General features: G+C 40.6%; 1 protein-coding gene across 1 annotated transcript; it reads left to right on the plus strand.

The window, feature by feature from the left end:
- Positions 1–1,212: 1,212 nt before the first annotated feature.
- On the plus strand, positions 1,213–16,390 carry LOC108414006 (SLAM family member 9-like). The gene is made up of 4 exons (XM_037530906.1): positions 1,213–1,296; positions 13,323–13,619; positions 14,799–15,062; positions 15,497–16,390. Exons 1-4 carry the CDS (start codon positions 1,242–1,244, stop codon positions 15,622–15,624), a joined length of 744 nt encoding a protein of 247 aa, XP_037386803.1. The 5' UTR covers positions 1,213–1,241; the 3' UTR covers positions 15,625–16,390.
- The last annotated feature ends 341 nt before the right edge of the window (positions 16,391–16,731 follow it).

The following is a 16,731-nucleotide window of genomic DNA, read 5'->3' on the forward strand; positions in this document are numbered from 1 at the left end:
TGGCCCCAGCAGTAATCCATCTCTGACTGCAGGAATGGTCATGAAAGCACCCGTTTTTTTTTATGGTAGCAAAAATCCTTTCAGTCTATACACTTAATCCACCATTCCTTCTTTGACATTCTGATTCTCATATAAGTCTTGGGTGTAATTTAGTCCTCCAATCACTGCTTCACAACCAATTCTATCAAACAGTTTAACATTCTGCCCTTACCTTGATGTTTCTTTAGTCAGCATTTCCTGTGTGCTGTGTATATTTTGAATGTAAAGTTCCAGATACTGTCAGATGTGCCTGAGAGACTGGAGGCGATTTGTTACCCATTTCAAAAGCAAAAAAAATAATATTTAAACATCAGGTTTGGATTTGTCTGTGTAGTAAGCCTTTATTTGTGAAGTAAACCATTTCCAGTTTAGTTCATAATATGAGATCTTTTGTCCAAATAATAAGCTGTGGCTTGAGTGGGGACAGTTGGGGTGGGGCCTGAATTGCATCCTCATACAACTGTTTAAAAAAGAGTGGCTTTCATTGTCAGTAAGGATGTCAACAAGACTGCTGTTGGATGAAATGGATTTCATGCCCAGCCTTTTATTACAGTTATACAGGGTTATAATGCTGGTGATGGGAGACTGGAATGCCAAGATTGGACATGAGAGAAATGAAAACACAGTTGGACAACACAGACTTGGAAACAGGCTTGAAAACAAAATGAGTTGGTTCCCAGTATCTGCCTTAAAGAGCTGATGAGTGGAACTTTCACTTCTCATCATGGTTTGGTTATTGCATTAGCAGGCAGGCTGCCAGGATTAGACAGTGACACATAGATTTCGACAGTGGAAGCAAATGAAAGCAGCTTCTCTTGAGCATGTAAGTAGCCAAGTAAGCCAGACAAATACAGTAAAAACAGTTCTTCAAATCTGAACGTGGCCCAGTCTATCATTAAAAAAATGCCATAAACATTAACTTTTGATCCCAGAGGTTAAGTTTAAGTTTAGTTGCAGCATTAAATGGCTACAATAAAGCAGAAGTCTATCAAGATCCTCACAAGCATGATACCAATGTGTGTGTGTGTGTGTCATTTATTCGCCCTTTATGTTGTACTTAAAAAGATGCTAACGCTGACTTTATATTATTTACTGTCTTGCCATTTGTTTCCTGCTTTCATGTGTATTTACCTATAGGGGTATTAGCGTTGCTTATTTCATCAGTGTGAACTTCCTTAGTTCCTTAGAAACTTCCTCACACAATGGCGATGATGGTGCTGCTGTTTTTTGTTCTCTTCAGTTTGGTCTCGATCACAGGTAACAAAAAACATATTCTAAACTTTATTACTGCCTTTCACATTATAGAGGTTCAACTGCATTGTATCCAGTAATCATATTAACCATTTTTACATCATAGATGAAGAAATCATCACTATCACTATCACCTAACCTTGTTACTGTCATGATTAAGGTCAATGTAAACTTAAAATATAGATTATGAAGTCATTTGGACTTCATGAACTGTGATATACTTTAGTGATAGACAGTGATATATAGACTGTTTGATATTTGCTTTATTATATCAGCTGAAGAATGTTTTTCTTTGTAACTGAACTTTTTACACTGTGATTTTTGTGAATACTTAAAATGCAAAGCTTACTAAATTAAAAAACTATATACTGTATGATAATGCAAGGCATTTTAAGAAAACAGAAATGAAAAATTGGCTTCCTCAAAATTGACAACAGCTCCTCCAACATGAGGCATTTCAAATGATTCAATGGGAAATCACCTGACATGGGTTTGCCACGCTTGTCAAACATGTCAAGCACTATTGCGCTTATTTTTACAGTTTATCCTTTAAGTTGTGTGATGCTGAGATCAGGAAACTGGCCAGGTTAGGTCATAAGATTCTCATGGACTTTTGTAATGACAATTTCACTGGTTTCTCAGTGCTTTTATTGGAAACCATATGTGGAATGCTTGCAATCATGTCTTCTGTGTCTTATAGCACTGCAAAATGTAATATTTTGACCAAATGAGTCTCTAAATCAATACTAATATTGGGGCAGTCATGGGCTGGAGGTTAGGGAACCAGCCATGTGACAGGAAGGTTGCCAGTTCGATCCCCAGAGACGACAGCACATGACTGAGGTGTCCTTGAGCAAGACACCTAACCCGCAACTGCTCCCCAGGCGCAGCGGATTGGGCTGCCCACCGCTCCGGGCAAGTGTACTCACTGCCCCCTAGTGTGTGTGTGCTCACTAGAGTGTATGTGGTGTTTCACTTCATGGATGGGTTAAATGCGGAGGTGAAATTTTCCTGTTGTGGTGATTAATAAGAATCTCTTAATCTTAATAAATCTCAAATATCTGTATTTTATAGTTCAGGCAAGTCTGGTTCTCTTATTGTACATGTTTAGTAAAGGTTTCTCTACAGCATTTCTTTCACAAAAAAAAAAAAAATATATATATATATATATATATATATATATATATATATATATATATATCTTGCAGTTAACCCTTTTTAACAACTGACCCAAAAAAAAGAAAAATAGAATTTACATATGTTTACCAAACGTAGTTGATTGTTGTTTATTTTCTGGAGTTTGGAGCAACAAAGCTTACATAGCTAACAAATAAAGAAAGCTTTAATCTTTTCAGGTGAACCATTCCTTTAAAGGTGCATTCGGGCCTGAAACTATACTTTAATTTGTTATATATTATGCTATTTAATATTCCATAGCACAGCATTGTATCCCTCAAACTAATCAGGTTGACAAATTTCACAATATATTTTCCCTTTTCAGCCATCAGTGTTCTCTCTACAGTACCCAGCATGCACTGTTCAAAATGTAATGCAATCATTGGGAAGATACACTTAGAGGCTAATAAATACAGATCCTAGCAGTAATGTTCACTATCAGGCTTCATTCTGAATTTTCCAACTAGTGGGGAAAAAGAATAAACATTTCAAATGGCCCACACTTACATATCTGCCTCAAAGCACGGGTAGTTGTTCAAAAGTTACTCCTGTTACGAATAACATAAACTTCGCAGTTGTTTTTTTTTGTTTTTTTTTATTATTTGCCCTTTTGTCACACACAGCGTAGTAACCACTGCTTAAACTGAAAAAATGAATGAAGATACAATATTCAGAATCATAATCCAGATAAATATACACCCTATAGTATAAACCATTTGAATCAGTCATACTTAAGGACATGCTAGATTAATAACAAATTTCCAAAATTTAAATTCAGCATTTAAACAGCATTTACAATTTCAAATAAAGGTTTTCAGTCTAATAAACCGCCAATACACTTAACTTATAAATCTTTACCTCCAAGCATATGAAAAAATACACATAATATGAGGATGTTACAGATCTACACACAAACTTAAACCAAACTCGCACATCTCACGAACATTCTAATTGAATACAGCGACGTATCCCATTTGAAACACTCAGGCAGAAAACATACACAACCCAACAGATGATTTAACATAAAACCGAAGCACTTACCATGTTGGGGCAATGTTATTTGCCTTTTTTAAGTGTAATTTAGGGGCGGCACGGTGGCGTGGTGGGTAGCGCTGTCGCCTCCCAGCGAGGAGGGCCTGGGTTCGATTCCCCGGGCGGGTGATCAGGGTCCTCTCTGTGTGGAGTTTGCATGTTCTCCCCGTGTCTGCGTGGGTTTCCTCCGGGTTCTCCGGTTTCCTCCCACAGTCCAAAGACATGCAGTCAGGCCAATTGGACATGCTAAACTGCCCCTAGGTGTGAGTGTGTGAGTGACTGTCTGTGTCTGTCTGTCTGCCCTGTGATGGACTGGCGACCTGTCCAGGGTGTATCCTGCCTTCCGCCCGAAGACTGCTGGGATAGGCTCCAGCATCCCCCCGTGACTCTGACGGAGAAGCGGCTTAGAAAATGGATGGATGGATGGATGGAAGTGTAATTTAAGTGCATTTAATTCCGCTCAGTTCGTTTATAGCCGTCCCAGCTACATGCAAGCCGTCTTTTTCTTCTCTTACTCGCCCGTCAGAAATGCGAGCACGTAAACAAGCGCGAAGCACTCTAGTGGAAAGGAGTGACACCAACATCCCGGCCCCGATGACCAACAAATGGTCATCCAAGTAAAATTGGTGAACGACTACAGAACAATACATCAAGAAGAGCACTTTAGAGCAACAGCTACCAATCTTAATACAATGCCAACAGCCATTGCAACAGTCATGGGAAACATAAGCTGAAAGTCAGCAGAGCCTACCCGTCCATATTCCCTTCCAGCAAACATAGTTTGTGGATGGGGCGAGTATAGATACCTGTTCGTGTCTTTACTTGTACTGAACGTACCAGTCCATCAGCTCCAGCATTGACATCAATGACCAATCCAAGAGGCCACTGACTGCGAGGTGTTGATTCATTAAGGACTAGTACAAGATCACCTACTTGATCATTTCTGGAATGGCGGGTCCACTTCTGTCTCTGCTGTAAACTAGGCAAATACTCTTTCATCCACCGAGTCCAGAAAATGTCTGCCATGTACTGGACCTGACGCCAGCGCCGACGGTACAGATCCTGCTTCACAAAGCAACCAGGGGGTAAAGAACACTCGGGCTTTAACAAAAGCAAATCGATGGGAGTCAGAGGCTGACCATCTCTTGGGTCCTCTGACGCCTTTGTTAGTGGTCGTCCATTGACGATATTTTCAATAATGCAGAAGAGCGTCATTAACCCTTCATCATCCAGAGACTGTTGACCAGTAAGGCCTAAAAGGATCGAGCGCACAGTACGGATTTGCCTCTCCCATACACCTCCCATGTGTGAGGCTGCTGGGGGGTTGAACTTCCATTGTGTTTCTCTTTGGAGCAGATGTTCTTCAATTCTATTTTGGTTCCATTCATCCAGCGCCTTCTTTAATTCACTACAGGCACCAACAAAATTTGATCCGTTGTCCGAGCGTATCAGTTGAGGTGTTCCCCTGCGAGCCATGAAGCGCTGAAGAGCATTTATAAAAGAATCTGTATCCAAGCTGTGCGCTACCTCTAAATGAATGGCTCTGGTCGTTAGGCAAGTGAACAGGCAGCCGTACCTCTTCACCTCACTGCGTCCCCTTCTGACGTTAATGGGGCCGAAGTAATCAACCCCGACGCTGGTGAAAGGTGGTTGATTTGGTGTCACACGATCAGCTGGTAGGTCGGCCATATACTGAGTACTGATTGGAGCTCTGTGCCTTTTGCATGGTATGCACCGAGCTAAGACTTGTTTCACTGTGGTTCATCCTCTGACTATCCAGAAGGATTGCCTAATTTCAGAGTGGACCCTTTCAGCTCCCGAATGACCTGTGAGTTTGTGGAAGTGCCATATGATGAGCTCACAGATATGATGCTTCTGTGGCAAGATCACTGGGTGTTTTGCCGCTTCCGGTATTGGAGCATTGTTGAGTCTGCCTCCGACTCGAAGTAGTCCATCACTAAGGCGTACTGGTACTAACCCTTTCAAGTTATCAACCCTCAATGGATTAGTGATCTGTGAGCGTTGAACATAGTCAATGATAGAAATCTCTGCCCGCTTCAGGTCATTAAGAGATATAGGTTCACGTAGTTTGGTTGTTGTCTTCAACAGAATATCCTTTGCTCATAAGATCAATGCAACAGCCCGCTTGAGTTTGTACCAGGAGGAATACTTCTGGATGAAACAATCAGTTGCTGAATGAGTGGTAACCTTGGATGAGACTGTATACGTCTGACTTGACTTCTTTACCTCCGCTTCTGGAGGTAAGCTACCTAGCTCAGGCTGGAGAGGCCAAAGCTCTTCTTTCTGCCAAAGAAAAGCAGGGCCTTTGAGCCAACGCTCATTGCTTGCAAGTTCTTCAGCTGATAATCCTCTAGAAACGTCATCTGCAGGGTTGCATTCTGTGCAGACATACCTCCATTGTGAGGCTGCTGAGACTTCACGGATCTGCGAAACTCTATTTGCGACAAAGGTTTGATACCTTTTATCTTCGTTTCTCAGGTAATGCAGCACAATTGTGCTATCAGTCCAGAAGACAGAATCCAGTAAGGGCAGCTCAAAGCTTTGGCAGATTTTCTGATCAAGCTGCGCTGCTACCACTGCAGCCGCCAGCTCTAATCGTGGGATGGTGGTTGTCTTGACTGGAGCCAGCCTGTTCCTGGACATGATAATGTTACAGTATATGCTGTTATGGCTAACAAGCCTGAGATAGGAGACAGCACCATATCCCAATTCGGACGCATCGCTGAAGTGATGGAGCTGCATGGTGACTGAAGGCACAATGTAGACTGTCGGTCTGAGACATCGAGGAATTTGCAGCTTGCATAGTGTTGGCAAGTCATCCAACCACCGGCCCCATTGCTCAGCAATCTCACTAGGGATGGTTTCATCCCAGCCTATCTTAATATGACACAGTGCCTGGAATAGTGCCTTTCCTCTCAAAATAAATGGACCCACTAAGCCCAGGGGGTCATAGACTGAGCTTATTGTGCTTAACACACCTCTTTTTGTGCTGGGTTTGTCTTTAACCCTCACACTGAATGTGAGCTGGTCATTTTTTATGTCCCATAACACGCCCAGAGCTCTCTCCATTAATGGATCTCGATCCAGGTCCAGCGATGGAGAGTGATTCGCATGTTCCTGCTCTGGGATAGACTTTAGGACCTCGGCAGAATTGCTTGTCCATTTGGTCAGGTGAAAGCCTCCTTGCTTGAGTAGGTTGGTCAGCTGCACTGCTAGATGGATGGCTTGTTGAGGTGAGTCAGAAGATTTCAGACAATCATCCACGTAGAAGTTTTTTTCAACAGTGGAGACGGTGTCTGCATCATACAGATGCGCATTGTCAGATGCACATTTTCTTAAGGCAAAACTCGCTGCACTTGGAGACCACACTCCGCCAAAGAGATGAGATGTCATACGATAAGTAACTACATCATTGTATTGCTCATGGTCTTTCCACCACAGGAACCGCAGAACGTCTCTGTGGTCAGGCGTTACATAAACCTGATTGAACATGCCTTCGATGTCTGCCATTATAGCAACAGGACCTTGTCTGAACCGAATCAACACGGTTATTAATTTGTTTGTTAGGTCTGGTCCCTGATGAACAACATCATTAAGCGATACTCCATCGTATTTAGCTGCACAGTCAAAGACAACCCGTACCTTTCCTGGTTTTCGAGGATGAATCACTGGATGATGCGGGAGGTACCATACCTTGCCATCGTTGCGGTCAGAGAATGAAGCTGGGACTTCTTCCGCATAGCCATTGTCGATGGTTGACTTCATTGCTTCCACATACTTCATTTGCAAGTCCGCATTTTTTGTCAGTCTACGTTTCAGGAGTTGTAGTCTGTGTCCTGCTAAGTTGATGTTGTTTGGCAGTGCTACTGATTTGTCCTTAAAGGGTATGCTTAAGATGTAGTGTGGGCCGTCTTTAGAGACTGAATTATCCCACTCTTTAATCACCTTCTGGTCACTGACTGATAGATTGTCCTTTTGGGTGGGGTCGTCGAGTTTCCAAAACCTTTCTACCTGCATTTGCAGACTGTGATCAGACTTGAGGAAATAGGCCTTGACATTCTTACCGCCTTCCTCATAATCAATTGGCCCATTTATAGCCCAACCAAGCACTGTTCTTGTGGCATATGGATCATTATCTCTACCTACACGATATTCTTCAGCTCTGAGAAGGCGTGGAGCATCCTGTCCAATGACGAGGTGCACATCATCCGAGTTGACACTAGGAATAGGAATGTCTGCTAAGTGATCCCATTTAGCAACCTCATCAGGTGTGGCGAGGCAGCTGAGACCTATGTTTAACTTACTTAGTGTTCTCACACCATTGAGTGTATACATGTTGCCATCATACAGAGAGTCTATCTCAAGGTTCACACATCGAGTGAATATACCTTCTTGGCTGCCTCCTACAGTATCAAGATCCAGCCTTGCAGGTTTACCTTTGACCTTGAGTTTCTTTGTGAGCTCTTCTGACACTAAACTTGTGTTGGCTCCAGCATCAAGTAATGCATAGGTGACAGAACTAATGTTACTGGCCTTGCCTCTAACTACCACAGGAACAATAGGTAAGCAAACTTTACCATTTCCGGCGCCAGCAAATCCACAAGTGACATTAGGTGACTGGGTAGATTTTGTTTTGTTTTTGTTGAGTTGTTTTGTTGTCACCTGTGGCATTCTGACTTGCTGTTGCATTTTGCTTGTTAGTGTGGTTTGGGTGTAGCCATTTGTTATGTTTCTGTCCACAGCCAGGTACATTGCATACCCAATTTCGTGTGCATACCTCAGCCCTATGCCCCATCATGAAACAGTTTTGACACAGGTGCTTCTCCTGAACAAACATGAGGCATTCTGGCACAGTCAGTGATCGAAAAGCTGGGCACTGGTTCAAGAAGTGGGGCTCTGAACACTTCAGACATTTTGAATTAGCTGTCCGTTTGGTAGGTGTAGACTTGATCTCTTGAACTGCAGCTGCCTTAACATTTGCAGAGTAGTTTGGATAAGGTTTCTTTGAGCCCTTGTTGGGTATCATAATATTGCCTGGTTTCTCCTGCTTCTTATAGTTCACTATGCTACCAAAGACTGGATCAGATCTCTTCTCCGCCTCTGTCTCAACAAAGTTGACAACATCCTCGAGTTTAGGTAGACGTCCCCCATTTGTGATATCGTAGTTTATATTCAACCATTTGGACCTGAGATCTGGTGGTAGTTTGCTGATTATTTCAACTAATGTGCGGCGACCACTGAGCTCCTCCTCACACTTCATGGCAGAAAGTGTATCCTTGCAGCCTCTCAGTTGGTCTGCAAAATCTCTCAGTTGCACATTGTCTCTTATCTCTTTAAAGTTCAAAACCTTCTCAACCCAAGCCTGGGAGATGGTATGAGGATTTCCGAATCTTGTTCTTAGCCGCCCCATTGCTTCCTGGAACCCTGCACTGGGATTGGGGTTGTATAAGCAGTGACTAATAGCATCTTGAGCTTTTCCTTCAGTGTATTGATGTAGACGAGTTAACTTCTCTTCTGCGGCAACAGACTCTTTGTCCACCATTGTGGTGAAAAGTCTCATGAACTTCCAGTACTGAAGGGGGTCACCATTGAACTTGATTATATTAGTTGGTGGGAGCCTCAGGGAGTCTACTTGGGCGTGACACTGCTGCCTTGACAATTCAAGCAGTTGTGAGATCGAATCTTCTGATATCGGTGACAGTGATGGTCGTGTCGTTGATGGGCTCTTGCCAGCCTTGGGTGTAGAATAAAGATTTGTTGTTGCAGCTTGTATCTTTTGTTGGTTGTGTAACATCTGTGCATCTAGCTCTGCCTTGTGATGCACACGCTGGAGTTCCAATTCAAACTCCTCTTCATTGCGCTTAAGTAGCAGTTCAAATTTCTCTCGTTCTTTCTCTCGTAAGGCACGTAGGTTTTCTAGCTCAGCTGACGTGGGGTTGTCATCATCCGTGTTATCTGGGGCTTCCTTGGCTGGATCATTTGGATCTATGGTGTCAACTTCACCAGGAGTGTTTACTTCTTGCAGCCAGCTTAGGGCAATGTGACGCACCTCGTGAACACTCATCAAGATGACCTTCTCATAGGCTTCTGACTCTTCTTTGTCATTGTCATCAATGAGCCTATCATGATAAAGCTTGTGTATCTCCTGGAAGCGAGTGACGGCTAGGCCGAGGCTCTCCAGTGCTGCCTTCAAACCTTCAGGCTCATATTCTGTCATATGTACATTTGCAGCTGTTATCATTTTAGTTATGGCTGCCTTAGCTTGTCCTCGCCTCCTCCTCACTGTCACGAGGTCTACTTCTCCCTCAGACTCTTCTGGGTTTGACATGTTGCCGTCCGTGTTTAACTTTATGTTACGAATAACATAAACTTCGCAGTTGTTTTTTTTTTTTTTTTTTTTTTTTTTTATTTGCCCTTTTGTCACACACAGCGTAGTAACCACTGCTTAAACTGAAAAAATGAATGAAGATACAATATTCAGAATCATAATCCAGATAAATATACACCCTATGGTATAAACCATTTGAATCAGTCATACTTAAGGACATGCTAGATTAATAACAAATTTCCGAAATTTAAATTCAGCATTTAAACAGCATTTACAATTTCAAATAAAGGTTTTCAGTCTAATAAACCGCCAATACACTTAACTTATAAATCTTTACCTCCAAGCATATGAAAAAATACACATAATATGAGGATGTTACAGATCTACACACAAACTTAAACCAAACTCGCACATCTCACGAACATTCTAATTGAATACAGCGACGTATCCCATTTGAAACACTCAGGCAGAAAACATACACAACCCAACAGATGATTTAACATAAAACCGAACCACTTACCACGTTGGGGCAATGTTATTTGCCTTTTTTAAGTGTAATTTAAGTGCATTTAATTCCGCTCAGTTCGTTTATAGCCGTCCCAGCTACATGCAAGCCGTCTTTTTCTTCTCTTACTCGCCCGTCAGAAATGCGAGCACGTAAACAAGCGTGAAGCCCTCTAGTGGAAAGGAGTGACACCAACAACTCCCACCTTTAAGATACACAGTGGTGGGTGAAGTACACAAACCATGTACTTGAGTTAAAGTAGAGATACCCAAGGTAAAATATTACTCCAGTAAAAGTAGAAGTTCCTCCCTTTAGACCTCCACATGTGTAAGAATACAAAAGTATTTGCCTTCAAAAGTACTTAAGTATCAAAAGTAAAAGTACTAAAAGATTACAACCCCAATTCCAATGAAGTTAGGATGTTGTGTAATGCATAAATAAAAACAGAATACAATGATTTACAAATCCTTTTCAACCTATATTCAATTGAATACACTACAAAGACAAGATATTTAATGTTCAAACAGATAAACTTCATTGTTTTTTGCAAATATTTACTCATTTTGAATTTGATGCCTACAAGACGCTCCAAAGAAGTTGGGACAGGGGCAACAAAAGACTGGGAAAGATGTGGAATGCTCAAAAACACCTGTTTGGAACATTCCACAGGTGAACAGGTTAATTGGAAACAGGTGAGTGTCATGATTGGGTATAAAGGGTGCATCCCTGAAAGGCTCAGTCATTCACAAGCAAGGATGGGGAGACTTTGTGAACAACTGCGTGAGCAAATAATCCAACAGTTTAAGAATAACGTTTCTCAACGTGCAACTGCAAGGAATTTAGGGATTTCATCATCTACAGTCCATAATATCATCAAAAGATTCAGAGAATCTGGAGAAATCTCTGAAAGTAAACAGCAAGGCAGAAAACCAACATTGAATGCCCGTGACCTTCGATCCCTCAGGCAGCACTGCATTAAAAACCGACATCATTCTTTAACAGATATTCCCACATGGGCTCAGGAACACTTCAGAAAACCACTGTCAGTGAACTCAGTTCATCGCTCCATCTACAAGTGCAAGTTAAAACTCTGCCATGCAAAGCGAAAGCCACATATCGACACCACCCAGAAACGCCGCCGGCTTCTCTGGGCCCGAGCTCATCTGAGATGGACTGACGCAAAGTGGAAAAGTGTCCTGTGGTCTGACGAGTCCACATTTCAAATTGTTTTTGGAAATCATGGACGTCGTGTCCTCCGGGCCAAAGAGGAAAAGGACTGTCCGGATTGTTATCAGCGCAAAGTTCAAAAGCCAGCATCTCTGATGGTCTGGGGGTGTGTTAGTGCCAATGGCATGGGTAACTTGCACATCTTTGAAGGCACCATTAATGCTGAAAGGTACATACAGGTTATAGAGCAACATATGCTGCCATCCAAGCAGCATCCTGCTTATTTCCATCCTGCCCTCCTGCTTATTTCAGCAAGACAAGCCACATTCTGCACGTGTTACAACATTATAAAGCGCAAAATACAACAACGGAGACCCCGGACTGTTGAGCAACTGAAGTTGTACATCAAGCAAGAATGGGAAAGAATTTCACCTAAAAAGCTTCAACAATTAGTGTCCTCTGTTCCCAAACGTTTATTGAGTGTTGTTAAAAGGAAAGGTGATGTAACACAGTGGTAAACATGCCCCTGTCCCAACTTCTTTGGAACGTGTTGCAGGCATCAAATTCAAAATGAGTGAATATTTGCAAAAAACAATAAAGTTTATCCGTTTGAACATTAAATATCTTGTCTTTGTAGTGTATTCAATTGAATATAGGTTGAAAAGGATTTGCAAATCATCGTATTCTGTTTTCATTTCTTTTATACAACATCCCAACTTCATTAGAATTGGGGTTGTAATTATGACTCTAATGTCCTATTATCATTTTTGTAATATGTTGCTTGTTGCATAAAAAGACATCATCACATGATGCGACAAGCTAACGTCACAGCTGCTAACAGCATTTATTTTTTTCTGTGTTTATGGCCGTGGCTGACATTAAGTCCAAACTATCAAAAGTATCAAATGTGTGTGTTTGTGTGTGTGTGTGTATGTATGTATGTATGTATGTATGTATGTATGTATGTATGTTATTGGCCAGTTTTAAACTGGAGTGACACCGTTCATATGTCACTGTTATGAAATCAGGCTGAGTTTACAGTTTATCCAGATGGAGTGATCTAATCTAATGTTAAGCATGCTTAAAGATGCAGTTGTGTCATGTGAGGGCATTCATTTGGTCAGAAACAATGAAATAACACTGAACTTCTGTTTTATCTCATTAAATGGTTTATACTCTTGCGAACTTTCTCTGGTCCTTTCTTTATTCTTGGTTTACATTTCACCAAAAATACTAAACTATTCAAACTGCATCATCAGTGTTTGTTTTCACCTTTAGAAATATATTCAGCTTGTTTTTGTGTAGTGTGTTGTGTTATGCGTGTTTCATTATAGTAACTGGAGTTTTGTCTATTCAATGGCAGTGATTTCTGTACGACATGTGGAAAAACAATTCTTTGTACTGACACTTATGCAAAAACAATGTTTAGGAGATTTGGAATGTGTGTGTATCTGGACATTGGAGCATGAACTTTTGGCAAAAGAGTTTTCCTTTTGGTGGTTGATGAAAAGGTTTTATAAAATTGGATTTAGAGTACTAGTTTTATGTGCTAGACTAAAAAAAATATTAAGCTGACTTCAGTTTTGTGTTTTTGCAATTGAGAAAAGCTGCAATGGGATGCAGAATTTTGTACTTTAAAAGAAAAAAAAAGACTTTTTGTGTTCCCAAATGCTATAATATGAAAAGTAGCAAATACAAACTAAAATACAAAAACATCATAAAATATAAAAACAACCAAACAAAACAAACTTGTATAACATTTTAACCAGACTGTAACCAAATGTTTTTGTTTTCTCTCTACAGTGTCCAGTGATTTGTTCAAATTGATTGGCAGTTCTGTGCAACTGGACATACTGAATACTATACCGGAGTTTGAAGAATTAACCTGGATTTTTAACAGATCTACTAATGTTCTAAAATATTATAATGAAGCTAAAAAATCTAAACAGTATTCTGGTTATGGAGGCAGAGTGGAGTTCAATGAGGAAACCTACAGTCTGACACTGAAGAACTTACAGAAGACTGATAGTGGACTGTATGAAGCTAAAACAGCTAGTGATGTGGTCAGAGTTGTTGCTGAGTACAGACTCTCTGTGTTGGGTAAGTCTTATAGAAAATCAGTCAGTGGGAGGAACCGTGAAGTCCTGACACAGCACTGCTGTTAAGATGCTGTCATTTTCTCTGTTCTTAATGTAATCATGCACAATCCTGAGCTCCTCTGAAGGCTAAAATCACAATAAATTTTTTTAACTAAGTGCTGCTCAGAAAGAACACCACCCACATCGAGTACAACATCAAACAAAAAACATTAAAACACAACAACTTCTCTCTCTCACTGAAAACAAATCTTAATACATTTCCCATACACAGATATCACTGGTAACAGATATTTCAACTTTTCATTTCTCTTTACTGCCTTCCACCCTGCTGCCTCACATTTTATTTTCTATTTCTTCATCATCTCATCTTTCCTCGTCCTCACATATTTCACCTTATTAATAATCATTTTCTCATCTGTTAAACCCTCACTTGTTTTGATAGCTTTTTTGGAGTTTAAACCTCAAATTCAAGAAGTGAGTTAGTGAAACCAAAGTGAGGTGTTTTTTTTTTATTTTTTTTTTTTATTCTGTTCAGTTCTGCTGATTAATTGTTTCTCGCTGGTGTACATGAGTGTTGTCTTGCAATGACCATGTTCCTTACACAGCCATTGGACCTCAAATTGACACTTATTCTGTCATCTGTATCTCTCCCTCTCATTATTTATATATATATATATATATATATATATATATATATATAAATAAATAAAACTCATGAAACATGCCTGATGTATTTGTAATAATTTTGTGTAATAACTTATTGTTAAGCAGGTTTTGGAGGCAGATGAAAATTTGTGAAGGTGAAAAATGTAAACAACTATAATTAAGGAAGTCCTTTATTTTGAAAAATCTATGGAATTCCTTTTAAAAGCATGGCTGATACAAGATCATTATAAAGCTTATTTATTAAGGCATTTGATTTTAGCTACAATGCTCTCAAACTAGTTTTGATCCTCAACCCACCAGCTCAAGTGTAAACACTAAAAAGGGCAGTTATTATTTTTCTCGACTCATTTGTCTCTGAGGTCTAATAATCAACATCATCACCAACGTCCAGATGGATCTCAGCTACTCTGAAAGATACGGAATGACGTTTAATGATGTCTGATCTGTGCTGAGTGATTTATCACTGACTGGCTGTCAGCATTACAGTGATGTGTCTGTACATCTTCTACCTCAGATCCAGTGGAGGCTCCAGTCCTGACTCACCAGCTAAGCAGAGACACCTGTAACATCACTCTCACCTGTAGACGTCATGACCTCTCCATCAACTCCAGCTGCTATGAAGAAACCTGTGAGGAGAAGGAAGTGACATCACCTGGAGGCGTCACCCTTTCCCTGTCTGTCAATGGCCGCACCGTCAGCTGTAACCACAGCAACCCAGTCAGCTGGAGGACGGATGTTTTGGAGATGAGAGAACTGAAACGACTCTGTGCTGATAAAGGTGAGGGTGTGAACACTGATACACACACTGTTACCAAATCAGTCAAAAATACAGATCAGTTTCTTTTTATTGTTGTTTTGTTGTTGTTTCTTTTCCCCAAATCAAGTTATTCCAAGCAATAATCTAAATGCAAAATCAGCAAATAAAAGAAATTGTGCATTAACATTTGCAGAAAAATGTGTCCTCTGTAGAGGATGTTTTCCCTTATTTTCACTTAGAAAATCAACAAAGCATCAAATTTGACCAGGGGTGGTCAAACTTCTGTATACACCTGTATTACACTTCCAGTTTTTAAAAAAGTAGGGGCTTTTACTATGAAATCTGAAACGGAAATGTGAACAGTATAGAGAACAGACTGAAGTCTAGTTATGTATTTCCTATATTTTTGATCATGATATTTAATACAATGGTGGGTTTTGCTGTGTGTGTTTCAGGTTCAGTGTCTCCCTCTGGTGGTGTATCTGTGTGTTTGCTGAAGATTGTGCTGTATTCCATCAGTCTGACCCTCATGCTGTCTGCAGTCATCACCGTCCACATCAGAGAAAGACTGACCAAATCATAAAGACATGGATGGAGTTACAGTTTATTATAGCTGTTATAGTTACATAAGGCTCTATTCTGTAATCTCTGCTTATAATCCATTCTGCTGTATAGCTGCTGTAATAGGCTGTCAGAATATACTGTTTCTTTGAAAGTTTTAGCATCACTGTGGTTGCATCTCTTTTGTTTGTGACTTGTAAATACTGTTTAAACATGTTTACAAACATCAAACACTACACCTGCACCTTTAATAACGTTTATTCAGTGGTGCCCTAAAGACTTTATAAGGGAGAGTTTGAGTGGGCTTTAACCCTTTAAATGGCTATATATTAAAAATAAAAGCCTATAATTAGCTTTAATTGAGCAAACCTACAATCCAGCTCCACAACAGATTCTGTCAGGTGAAGCTGAATGGAGAGAGGATCAAACTAAAGAGATTGGTAGGTGTACATTGAGTTGATTTTCTGGCGTAATGGGTTACATAGGAACGATGTGTTTTTGTTAAGTGTAGCCTCACTGCATCGTGAAGGCGTTGAATAAAATTCACTTTTCATTGCTCATTTTCCACTCACAGGGATAAAAATGACATTTCTCTGTTATATTTTGTGAATTAGTTCAGTGAATAACCATCATAAATGAAGCCAGTCATACAGCTGCAACCAATTACACATCATCAGCAACATTTTCAACAAATAAGTGTTGAGCCGAGTCATTTCTTTTTTCCTTGCAGTAGTTTGGTAATATTTGTCTTAGTTCGTTTTCCACAATAAAAGACTAAGTGTATTCAATATCTGTTTGAGGCAGTCAAAATCTAGTCTAGACACAGTCGTCTGTGAGCAAGAAGTGGGGACAGAGCCATTTGAGTGCGAGCTTTATAGTGGATTGTGTCTCTCAGATCTGTTTTACCATCCGAGGGTGGAGCCTCCACTCTCCAAACAGGGGGTGCCCCCTGGGGCCTCATTTATAAAGCGTGCGTACGCACAAAAACGGGTCTGAAATGTGCGCACGCAACATCTTGCCCAAAAACTGTGATTTATAAAAAAGTACGTGGCGTAAAAACGTGCGTAGTTTTAAGCAAACTCTAGAGCTGCCGTAACCCTGTAAAACATTGCGGAGAGAGAGATAGAGA

This window comes from Pygocentrus nattereri, chromosome 19, assembly GCF_015220715.1.
Source record: "Pygocentrus nattereri isolate fPygNat1 chromosome 19, fPygNat1.pri, whole genome shotgun sequence".
In the NCBI taxonomy this organism is placed as follows: Eukaryota; Metazoa; Chordata; class Actinopteri; order Characiformes; family Serrasalmidae; genus Pygocentrus; species Pygocentrus nattereri.